The sequence below is a fragment of the Protopterus annectens genome, chromosome 3.part0 (assembly GCF_019279795.1).
Source record: "Protopterus annectens isolate FY-2018-M chromosome 3.part0, PAN1.0, whole genome shotgun sequence".
Classification (NCBI taxonomy): Eukaryota; Metazoa; Chordata; order Ceratodontiformes; family Protopteridae; genus Protopterus; species Protopterus annectens.
The window spans coordinates 250,406,021-250,419,222 of NC_056731.1; the positions used below are offsets into that span (position 1 = coordinate 250,406,021).

The 13,202-nt window shown below is 36.7% G+C and overlaps 1 protein-coding gene across 1 annotated transcript in view; it reads left to right on the forward strand.

The window, feature by feature from the left end:
- Nucleotides 1–13,202, forward strand: part of ULK4 (unc-51 like kinase 4) — a 4,087,308-nt gene that overhangs the window by 3,056,746 nt on the left and 1,017,360 nt on the right. The window contains exon 32 of the mRNA XM_044064733.1: nucleotides 3,440–3,545. Coding sequence (XP_043920668.1) covers nucleotides 3,440–3,545 — 106 coding nt within the window. The remainder of the gene's footprint in view (nucleotides 1–3,439; nucleotides 3,546–13,202) is intronic.

A 13,202-nucleotide genomic window follows, 5' to 3' on the forward strand; every position in this document is an offset into this window, starting at 1 on the left:
CCCTTCGGGAAAAATAAGGTTACCCCTAGCTACCATATAGGTGGCAATCCCTGAACACAGAAGAAGTTATTAGGGACCTGGGAACCCAGGTTGACAGTAGCCTTTCATTCGACACTCATATTGCTAAAGTAGTTAGGAAGACCTTCTACATTGCCCACCTTATCATGAAGGGATTCACATCTAGATCAAGGGAAGTCATAGTCTCCCTATACTCATCACTCATCAGACCAATGATCGAGTACAATGCCCCATTCGAATGTATCTGACCCGACACTTGCAGCAGCTGGAGAGGCCACAAAAGTTCCTCACCAAAAGGATAAAGGGTCTCAAAAATCTGTCTTATGCTGCCCGACTGAAAGAACTCCAGTTATATTCAGTTGCTTACCGCTTGCTCAGAGGTGACCTATGCCTGACATACAAGGCCATGTCAAACCCAGATTTGATGAACATGCTTCATCTCAAAAAATCTAGATCCCTCAGAGCCACAAGGGCGGGAGACTTAAACCTCGACACGGTTATTAATAGGACGTGCTGGAGGGATAGATTCATCACCCAAAGACTCCCTATGCTGTGGAACAAAATCCCGGTTTATGTGAGGCAGTGCACCTCGCTGGCCTTGTTCAAGAGGAATCTTGACCAGTGGATGGGAGATCGCAGATACACCCCAGGGGTTACCTCAGTGTCACTGCTCGACAGAGGCACAGCAAAATAATGGGCATAGTTTCTCCAAACTAAAGGGGTGGCGTAAGCCACAAAACTATGGGCTAGGCTTATAAATGCCCTCGGGCAGATAGCCTAGTATGAACCTATGAACCTATGAACCTAAGAATGTAGAACTCAAATGAAACAGATTGATCTTAAAAATATGATCTAAACAAGTATGGGACTAGGACAGAGCGGTGTGTGACACCCTGACTGTAACCAAGAATTTCACTTGTTTAATTGCTGTATGATACTTGACATGTCCGGTTAATGTCTAATTTATTGATCGGTGTTTTGTGTATGACCCTGTGAAATGCTGAAGCTAAATCTATATAAATTACATCACAGCATAATTTTTCATCCATAGCTGTTATTATATTGTTATAGAACACCATGTTACAGGTGGTAATAGATATATTTTCAACATGTGCATGCTGATATATGGTTTCAAGTCTAAACCTTTCCATTTCTGACAATAACTTAGCCAGTATTACCTTCTCCATTATTTTATACAACATGAAAGTCGACTTAAGGGTCTGTATGACTGTGGGTTTTTCCTACTCCCCTTTCCCTTAAATACAGGTTTAATAAGTGCATGTATCCAATCTTGAGAAAATCTCCCCATAGTTATACAACCTAGTAAACAATAGGTATAATGGTACTCTGAGTTCTTGCTGACTTGTTCTTGCGTCATTATTACTAATTCCATCTCCTGCCTGTGCTTTGTTTGGATCCAGCCTTTATAATTCTTTTTCATTATAATCTAATTTGATTTCAGTATGTGAGGTTACCTGGAACTTATCACCCACTTTGTGGAGCCAAACTGTTTCGCATAAGATTTTGTAAATATATCTGTAATCTGTTGTGTCTGAGAATACATTTTAGAATCTACCCACAGTTTATTCATTTGTATGTCTTTACTCCTTCCACATAATCTATAAAAAGGTTTTCTATTATGCTGAAAATCTTTATAAAATGTTCTTGATCTTGTCTCACATGATGCTTAATTTGTTTGTCCATTTTGTTTATTTCAGTTTTCAAACTTGTAGTTCAACCTCTTTTGCACTTCTTACTTTTTTTGTCTCTGGCGTTAAGGGTGTTGGTTCCTGCCTAGCCAACTCTGTCTCCCCTTTTCATTTGTTACCACTCTTTGCATCCCACCTTCCACCTGTTTTTTTTTTTTTTTTTTGGCTGCAGTTCCAACTTTATGCTTTCATCTTACTATTTGCCATTTCACTTTCCTGTACTCTTTTGACAACCTTGGTTCATTTTTTCTTGTCCTTTGCATATCTCTACCTTTTTTGCTTTCTCCTCCTCAGTTCTAGTCTATTTTTTATTGCCTGACTGGCCACTCCATTGACATCTCTGTCTTCCATATGCTGTAAATTCCCCCATGTTCTCCTGTAGACCCATTATCCTTTACCTTCCCACAGCTCCCTGAGCCAAACATCTGTTCCATATCCTGAGCACTCTCTCTCTCTCCTATTCTTTTTGTCCAGCCTGTGTTGCACCCTTCATGTCCCATTCATGGATCCCTAACTTTTCTGTTTTATTTTATTTATTTATTCTGTAGCTATATATGTATTTTTTTTTACCAAGATACAACTTTCTGCTCTCAGTGTAAAACGGTTAATAGGAACTAGGTCAGAAATTTTAAAAGCAAACTGAGCTGAAAAAGGTGATTAAAGCTGTTTTGACGGGAGATTGCATAAAAGAGCATTTTATGTATGTTTCTCCACCAACGAAAATGGTTAAATTGTGAAATGTTTTGGTAGCTTCACTGGTGTATGTTTCATTTTATCTGCCACATTCACTGGTAAGAAATAAAAGGTTTTACCTCCTGATTGGGAATGTACTGCACTTCATTTAGGGCATGTAACCTTGACTTTGTATAATAAAAGCAATCCTCCCTTAAAAAGTTAACTCTAAAAAGCTCAGTGTAGTTGCTACACTTTTAAATAATAAGAAAGCCCATCCTGTGCTTAAAGCAACAACAAAAAAAAAACAGAAAGCTTCTGTTTCTTTAATTTCTGTGACCACACACCAACAGCAGCTGCTGTCAATTTACTATGTGGATCCATTGCACAGTATATTAACTTATGCTTGCACAGTGCGACAAAAAATACATTCTTGCTGTAAAAAATACATTCATGCTGTCCTGCATCTGTGCAGAGATGTAGATTGCCTGGAGAGTTTGCATGATACAGTGGCAATATACTGAAATATAAGGCTTGTGTGCCATAGTACATACCATAACTGTGACCCCATTGCATTCAGCAGTTTTATCTTCCCTGCCTCCATCTTCCAGTGAGGATTCCAGAATTTTTTTTTTGTCTTCACCTTCACTGAGACACATTTTTATCTGCTTGGAAATAACTGATGGCCTGGTGGAGGTGTTCTGTCACTGACATTGTGGGGGTTCTAAACTGTAGGAGGATGTAAGGGAATGACCCAAGAAAGAACTAATGTGAAGGCTACATCTAATGATAAAATGTATTATACACAGTAAAGCCATAATGGCTGACATGTACTTGGATGATCTAGAGTTACAGTATGTTGAATGTAACAACCTTATTACGTTGTTGAAATTATCAGATAGTGTACTACTGATCTAACAAAAGTATATTTTTTCTTTATAAAATATTATGTGTATGATCTGTGAGTGAAAATTTAATGTAATGATATTTCTGAAGGCATCTCTCCGTGGGCCATAATTTTCTAATTTATTTCCTACCAGGATCACCAGGATAATGTGCAGGGAAGTGCCATGCAAAATGTGATATCATTACTGAACAATATGCTGGCTGATGAAGGTACAGACATAAAACTGCTTTATGATCAAGGTAAGTGTGTATTCATTGTGTTATGATGAAGGAATTTGTTAATGCTAACTGCAATACATACTTTTCCTGACTTTGACAGGTCATTGCCAATTGCATTGCATACTTTTTTTCTTCCACGTTCACCACTTATATTCTGCAGTCCTGTTTCTGTGCCTGTTTATTTTACCTTCTTTTACCATGATTGCCAGTTCAGCTGATGCTCCTTTATCAGCTAATGTTTAGTTCCCTAGTTTTAACTGCTTTTCTATGTTTCATTTCCTTCATATCCTATTTCTCTTTGTTTAATCTTTGCTCTTTCTTCCCACCCACTTTCTTAAATCTGAAGGTCTGCAACTTTCAGCTTTCACTATCCTTCCATCTAAAGCCTACTTCTGTGCTGTTCTTGGTCTAGTCCGACAAAATAAACCTTCATTGTTGCCCATTCTTTCTACATTTTGTTTCTTGAGCTGTATGAAATGTCCTTTAGAAATGTACTGTGACTGCTTCTAGGACTGTCTTCATTCATTACTTTATTCTTTTTCAGCTAAAGTCACTGAATGGTCTTTTTTGTCACTGATGTCATTTCATGATGTTTTTCACTGTTAGTAATGTTGTTGTGTCTTTCAGCTTTTCCCGGTTAGGGGTCGCCACAGCGGAAATCCGGTCCGCTAATGTACATTTTTTAAATATTTCCTCACTTGTACATGTCATTCATTTTAATTGCTGTCAGCTTTTAAAGTATGAGCACTCTGATTAACCTGTTGTAGTTATAAGTTCTCCAAAGAATCTTACCTCAGAACACTACTAGGTGGAAGAGGCAGAGTGCTCAGAACAGGTTTACAGTGCACTGTCCTAGAAGTTCAGTTTGTTTTTGTGGAGCCACTGGTGTACTAGTAAAAATAGATGACATGGCTCATGGCTAGGTGCCCTGCCTTAGGGGTGGCATGGGGACTTCTTACAGTATTATATTGCCTGGGTAGAAGCTAGGGAGGCTGTGTGCTGATGTGCATAATTGCTGGCATTCATGGCCCCTTGATGCTACAGCACAATTGTGCAGGTGGAAGGTATACATCTGTATACATCTCACACAGAAGGTGGCTTCCTTAGTTCATTGCAGGATGCCTGTGTCCTACTGCAGCAAAAAAAAAAATAGTATTACTTTTGAGGTCGGTATTAAGAGGGACTACCTGGGTTGAGGTAGGAATGACTTGGAGGAATTACTGGGTGTCCAGTACTGTACTGGGTGGCCTATGAGAAAAATCACAAATAATAGTCAAACACAGATTTTAATTTATTTTGCTGTTGCAGTGGATGATGGATGACATCTCAAATAAACATCAGCAGGTGGTTGGGTTGCTTCACCTAAATCAAATCAATGTTTATTGGCACTGCTTATCTTAGGCTTGTTACCATAAAACCATTTCCCTTGATGCACTTAAAAATAAACTCCTCAGTTTTTTTTTTTTTTTTTGTTTGTTTTTTTGAGCTGGGATGCTTGAGATTAAGTTTCTACTAGTTGCCCTTTTTGATATACTCACTCAGTATTGGAAAGGTGTGCTTCTTGCTTTGTTATGCTGCTTTACTATTTTTTTCCAAGCTAACCATGTCTTGGAGAATGGATAAGAAATTTTATTTTTTCAGTTATTGCTGCTTCTCCATGTTGCAGTGATGTAATTGTGACAGTAAATTAACAGAGTGCAGGAAGGCTTGCTCCTCTGCAGAAAAATTGGTCTCAGTATGAGTATTGTGTGTAATTTTGAAAAACTGTTTCTGAATTGAGTATGCTGGATTTATACCCTTCAGTATAAAGCTTCATGTGTTTAGGTATGGGAGAATGTGTTTTGCAGGATTTGTAGTTGAGAAGATATAGTAGTCCCCAATAAAACTTAATCACCAACAAATAGTATGTAGATACACAGCATATGATGTCAACAGCAGTCAGATTGGCTTAATGGAAAATCATTAAGTAATAATTAAAATCTACAGAAATGAAAACTAGATTTTAAGTAATTATTTGACTTTAGTAAATAACTGCGGTGGTGGTGCTGCGGTAGCGTCGCCTCACAGTAAGATGTCCTGTTCAATTCTCATCTTCTGTGTGGAGACATGTGTTAATGGGCATACCTTCGTTGAAGGTTGTACATCAGGGCCGGCAACTCGGCACGTAAAAATCTACTGCCACTCATTAGCGGACTGGAGTTCCACTGTGGTGACCCCTAACCGGGAAAAGCCGAAAGACACAACAACATTTGACTTTAGTAAATGCTTATCATAACAGGTCATATAGGCAAAATGCACTCCATATAGAAAATTTGCATATTGATGGACCTCTTAATCTAGTCAAGTGACAGCTCAAACCTTAAAAAATCAAGGGAGTAGAGTGTCTCCAGCATATGGTAAATATTTATAAACCACTAAGATAGTAGAAAAGGAGGGTTTACATTTTCAAGAAAACAGGTCAGCAGTTTGTCTTTTTGAAAAAGGGGAAATAGCATGCCTGTGACTAATCCAGCCTTGGCAAGTGGCTGATCCACCTTATTCCCTTTTTCTAAAATAGCCACAACTTCAGCAGTTAACTTTGAAGATGTTTCTACATAAAATATTCTTAAACGTGTTATATGGTCTTATGGACAGATGTCCACATATGTACCATGCACTTAGTTAGGAAGCAAGCTGGAAGTATGGTCTAGAAGCTAGGCAGGTTTTGAAACATCTGTGCTGAAAGGAAGCCTGTAACATCTACCTTGTGATGGTAATTAACAAAAGTGTAAGATTATTTCCAGATGTTATGATTTACTTTCACATTTACCATCTGCAAATAAGATAGTTCAGTTGTTTAAAGTAGGAGAGGTAATCTCATTTACTTGTCATGTTAAGTGGGAACTTCAGAGAAAACATTTAGGCTGAAGTTTGCTGCCTAAATTCTCTACCATTGTAGAAATTGGAAAAGCTGACAATAGTTGCTTTTTAGAAATAAAGTTTTAGTAAATATGGCTCATATAAAAAACTGACTTCATCAACAGAAATAGTCTGTGGTCTAACAAAAAAGTCTTGCACAATAATTTATCAACTCTGGTACTGAAAATGAAGTCTTATAAAAGTCTGTGTTTCAAGTCTCCCTTCAAGCAGTAAAACACTAGGTATTTTGCTTGCATGTTTTCCTTGAATACAACACATTTTCTGCAGTGCCAGTACTCCTAGCCTTTGGTTTCCCTTTCACAATACAGGTTTTTCTTTATCTCCTTGTTTTTTCATACCCCCACACACACACACACACACACACACACACACACACACATTGTCTCCAATTAGGGTTGCCCAAACTTCTTTTTAAATCCTCATTTTTGGTTCATTGTCAGTAGCTTTCTAACATTCCTCTTAAAGGGGTAGCTATCTCATAAGCTCAAGTGTTACATACATGAAGAATATAATGCATCAGATCAGACGTTCAGATAATTGATCAGAACAGCATTTCTTATAAATCTGATATATTATAATAGATGTCTGTCTTTTAAAACAGCCTTTACTATTGAGAACTACTATACTGTGTTACACTGTATGTACTCACATTGTAATTTACCAGTACATTAAGTTTTCTTTGAAGATTTACTGTTGTAAGTAGCTTGTACAACCTTTCTTTTTGATAGCTTACCATCCTGTTCATTTTTAATTTCTGCCATTTTAGATAGTCATAGCCCCAAAGAATTTTGCAGACATTTAGCACTACTGTTTACTTATTTCAAGAAACAAAAGATATTCCCTTAACTATACTGTTGCCTGCTGGTAGCCTAGTCCAAGGAGCTGTTGCTGTGGCTCTTTAGTCTGTCATTTGCTATAATTCACTCTTTGAGGATGGCAGTAAATTACAGCAAATCATCCCAGATCCCTTGCAGCTAATTCAGAATGTCATGAAAATAGTATCTTAATAGTAAGCCACAAATACATATACACATACATATATCTGCATTGTCCTAGTTTGTTTTGCAACACCTGCTTGCAAAATCTTTGTGGGCTTCCAGAAATATGAAGGAACAGTCCTCAGGTTCCATAAGGACAGTAATTCTCCAACAGTCTGTAAAGAAGTAGTTTCTGTGGAGGATAAACCCAGATAACCTATCCAATGTCATGTCCTTACTCCATTCAGTAGTAACTCATAAATGATTGCAGACTCTTCAAACCATGCTTAGAGAGCCCAACTCAGCAGTCTTTTTGCACCAGTCAGCTAGTCTAATTGTCAGCTTGAAAAAGAAGAATCCTGTGTGTATACCACTGAAAGCTACAAATTTTGGCGTGCCAAAAGTGGACCGTTTTGCCTCAATTCAGCAATCAACTTCCTTGCCTACTCAACATGCATTTTGGAGAAAAGATCTATTTTTTTTTTTAATTCTCAAGCATGTAACCTTAATTTATGCTTTCACACTGATTCAGAAAGTAATACAAACAGCAGAGTTGGACAGAGCCAATCTCATTTGCATAGCTTATTATTGCAAGAAAACCACGTTTCTCTCTCTTAATGAACCTAGCTACTCTTTCTCAATGGTCTTTGCCTCTGAACATGTTTTTGTTATAATGCTTAGCAGTAGTTCAGAGTATTGCATCATATTCTGAAAAGACTAACACACTCTCTCTCTTTCCTTATAGGAATAATTTCAAATAATGATCTCTTTTCTAGTCAGGAGTTTAAGCATCCAAAACAAAGCCAGAAGAACACCTTTAAGGAAATCTTGAGCATTTTTCTTTTTAACTTGGACAAAAGTCTTAGACCCTTTGAACTGTCCACTGATAACCTAAACCATCTTTGTGAATCAAACTTAGCATATGCTTCAATCAAAGAACATGTACCTGAAATCTTTGCTTGTGTACTAGAATTTCCTCAGATAGTAACAAAAACGTCTTTTCCAGCCTTTCTAAAAGGTATATTGCATTTAAGGTCTCCTGAAAGTAATGTCTGTCCTCACTTGTATGTGAATTTCTTGCTGGAAAAGCTGTCGTTATCTCCATGTGAACCAGCTGACCCAGTGGACATTACATTTTTTTAGGAAATCACTTTTTATACTTGCTCTTAACTCTAGAAAAAGTTTTTCTAGAGTTGCATGTCCCTCATGTGTAAGCTACTTTACAGAGTCTTTCATGATGAAATGGTGTGCCTGAAGATTAATTCCTCCTTCATGTCCAAAAGTTGTCTCAGCAGTTTTAACCAGTCCATTTGACCGCTACTTTTTTTAAAACTAGAAAAATGAAGGGGAGCATCTGCTGCATATACTGGGTGTGCATATACATCTAAGATACTGTACCACGAGAGCTTTTATTAAGAGGAAAACAAATAAGTAGACTGGTTGATATATATTGCAAATGCTCGGCATGCCCAGTGCTTCCTTAACATTATAAATGCTAACTCTCTGTCACAAATAGTTAACCATCCTGCTATGAGCCCAAATGTCCTTTATTTGTTTATTTATTTTATTTTAGTTTACATTTGTTAACTGGGAAATTCTGACTGGTCCAGGTCCATTTTCAGCGGAGGCCCGGGGAGAAAAGCTCCAACATCAAGTTATACAAATACAGTACATCCAGCATAATACACAAAACAGGCTACATCATGTATGCTGAGCATAGTAATATAACAAGAAATTAATAAAAACATTCCAGGTAAAAGACGATATGGAACATGGGTAAAAAGACAATGTCAGTCATACATTGGTAAGAAAAGAAAATATATCAAGTAAGATTCTACAGTTGCACAGCTCCATATGTATCATCATGCCTTTTTAAATCAGACCATAATTTAGTCACGTTTTTTCCTTTAAAATTAGCAGTGCTTCCCTTGTTAATAGCTCTGTGTTTAGGGACTTCTCAAAAGCAAACCTGTTTCAGTTACTTGATGACCTAAATAAATTCTGTTCTAGCCCTTCTTGGAAAGATCCCATTGCCCAAGCTGTTACCTATGGGTCTGTGTTCTAATCCCACTTAAATAGTTGCATTGATAAGGTAGTCCCTTTTCGCACCAACTGTAATGAGAAATTTAAAAACAATCCCCTGTGGTGGAATACCTGTATAAATAAATTATAAGACAAGATAAATAAATTGCTTAATGCTTGTAAGAGGTCTCATTCTGCCTACCTTAAGAGCACACTTAAGCAAAGGTAGCAAAGATCCTAAAGGAACCATTAGGAAGCTCAAACCTGAGTATGATCTTAAAATAGCTACCAAAACCCCAACTGATTACAGATCTACAAAGACAAATCTTTAACTATGTCATGAAGTTAAGAACCAACACCCAACAATATTTGTTGTCCACAATAATACTATACTGTGTGACCCAAATGAAATTGCTAATGTACTAGCTAACAAATTAAGTGCAAATTTTACTCCACCCACAGTTATAGATATTCCATAGCCTCTACAGTTTTAGCCATTCCCTTTAATTACTGTGGAACATGTTCTCACAGCCCTCTAAAAACTAAGGATACTTCATCTAAGGGCCCTGATAACATGCAGGTTGCCTGATTATCAGTGCCAAATATGGCCTTTCTGAATCCCTACTTAACCTGTTTAATTGAAGCTTCTCCACTGGTTACATTCCTGAAGCCTGGAAAACAGGCATTGTAATGCCTTTACACAAGGGTGGCCCAACCAAAGACCCTGGTAACTATAGACCCATTAGTCTCACTATCCTCATATATAAAGCTATGGAGTGCATTATCGCAGACATCATTAGTCTGGACATTGAAAATCTCTTAACCTTGGACCCTCATCAATTTGACTGTGTCAAAGGAAGGTCCTGCTTCTTTAATCTCATTCATTTATTTGAAAAAGTAACCAAATCATTGGATAATGGTTGTGCACTACATACAGCATATCTAGACCTGGCCAAAGCCTTTGACAGTATTCTCCATAAAAGCATTATTGATAAACCTGTAAAACTGAATATAAATCCTTATATTATGAGTCAGATAGCTAACTTGTTGTCTGACAGAACTCAGGTGGTTTGAGTTACAGGTGCCACTTCTGAAGGCAAAAATTTTATCAGTGATGTAGGACAGGGCTTAGTCTTGGGCCTCTCCTATTCGGCATTTATTTCTCAGATCCTCAAGCCAGTGCTCCTGGCCTATGGTTAATTACGTTTGCAGATGATTGTAAATTGGGTGATATTATTCAGTCTTCAAATGACTTACAATTGCTCCAGCATGGATTAAACCATATTAACAGTTGCTGCAATGGCCTAAAATTAAATATAAACAAATGTAACGTAATTCATTTTGGTAAACAAAACAGTTTCACTTAGTATGTAACTGATGTATCCCTCAAATTGGACACTGTTTTAAGGGATTTAGCACTCTTGTCAATAATTCCTTATCATTTGACCATCATTTCTCCACAGTGGTACAAAACTATTTTATCTGGCTCATCTATTTTCCAGCAGCATCTCCACTAGATCCAAAGAAATCTTAATTCCCCTTTACTGGTATCTTATCAGACCCATTATTGAATATAATTCACCTTTTGGATTGTATTTGTCTAAACATATCATACAGTTTGAGAGAACTCAGAGATCATAACCTGAAAGATAGTGGCCTCAAAAATTTTTATCAGGAAAGACCGTCAGTCCTTTCTCTGTACCAATTCTCTTACAGACTCCTGCATGGCGATATGTGAGTAGATTTTAAAGCCTTGAAAGAGCCACCTCCTATACCTTCACATAATTAATAGTACCTCAAATCTCTTGTAGAAGAGCTAAACTTTCATCAGCAGATAAATAAGATATGTTGGTGTGATAGATTCATATCTCAGTGTATTTTTCAGCTCTGAAACTTCCACAAAAATGTCAAGTAGAGTAGCATCCTTGTCCCTTTCAAGGTAAACCAAGATAATTGGATGGCCAACCTCAAATTCTCCCCCAATTTATCTTGCCCTCCTTGAGGCTAGAGATAATTTATGAGTAGAATTTTTTGGCTAGGCTTGTAATAGTATGCAAACTGATTGCATAGTACTTACCCATGAACCTTTTATTCTTTTAAGAAAGTAAAGTAAGTTCTGCATGTAACTAAACAAACCTTGTGACAGTGGCTACTATTTTGTCTTTCAGTGTTACAAGTGTAATAAAGCTGTACAAGGCATTTTTATAGTGTATAATAATAAATAAAAAAATAATGCCATCTGAACACCAGTCCCAGGAATTAAATAATTAATAATAAATCACTAAAGTTTAAACCAAGTTAAGCTGTTTTGTTCTCATATCTTAGAACTTCATCAGAACTAAAACAGATTCATTCCATTTTGTTGCTCAAAACAGTCACAATATGATTAAAATCATTCAGTGAAATAACATAAATAGTTAAAATCATCTTTGAATTAAAAAAATGCCTCTTCAGAAAGATTTTGAAAAACAATAATTTAATCTTCTAAAATTATATAATTTAATAAACTTGCTTACAACACTTAAAAAAACTGCAGCTTTATGTTATAAAAAACTAAATAGATAATGCAACAGTCAAACATGGAGTTTTAGTTGAGTTCAACAGCAATTGACAATATAACTTACTCACTTCTATCATATCTTGTCAGTATCCTCCTATATCTGATGTTGTGACTTTTTTCTAATACAAAGAAATTTTTTTTAAACTAAGACAAAGTGTAGAGTCTTTGCTCACTGAATTAGATATATCTTGTTTTTTAATTGCATGTACATGTTCATAAATTGAAGAGCAGAATGCTCCCTTTGTCATTCCCACAAAAAATGATGGGCACCCAGTATAGGTGGCCAAGTATACCACTCCGCTTGTTACACAATTAGACCTCCCCGTGACAGGATAGCACTCTATTGTAGCTGACTACTGTTGTGTTTATGCTGTCTAAAATAAATCTGCACTGGAAGCATTCTCTATCTTCCTTATGCCATCATTTCCACTAGTAGCAGAACCCAACCAAACCCAACCCAACCTAACACTGTTTCTCTCTAATAAACCTTTTACATTGTTACCCCTTTTGAGCTCAAAACTAGGGACCTTGCTCATCTGGTCCCTTAACCCACTGGCTTCTAATACCCCAATGCAATTTTTAGTAATTCCCTTCTTTATTTCATTGGCATTATTAATTTAGGGTAAGATAATTGCTCTCCTGAATTTGTAATTATTAGTTTTTTTTCCACAATAATATTTTCCTAAGGATTACTTCCTTAAATGTGGGGAAATTGGGTATTTCTCTTTAGTATTATTTCATTACCTTTTTTTTTCTAATATTTCTATCAGGCACTGTCTCTTTTTAATTGCCGTTCATTGTCTATAATGATCAAACCCATCAATTGTAATAGGTCTGGTCAAAAAGTTCAGTTAAATCAAATGTAGGAGTGTCATTTCACTGAGCCTGTTCAGATATTTTCAGATCCATAAACCCTTTGAGACTCTGTACGCATCAGTACTGTTCTGTAAAAAAAAAAAAAAAAAAAAATTCTCAAGTTGCAGGCTGAGTGTCATTAATAGGCCTGTTTGGTACCTTCTCAACTTTTCAATTAATGTCTCATTATCCTGATCTAATACGGTGCTTCCTGTATCCAAAACAGGTCATTTTTTTTATCTACTCCTCAAATGTAAATGTGGATTATTTTGCGGTGTGACCTGCTTGTTTATGAGTTCCAATGCTCCTCAATATTTCACTGATGTCCTTTTGTTCTCATGTTGT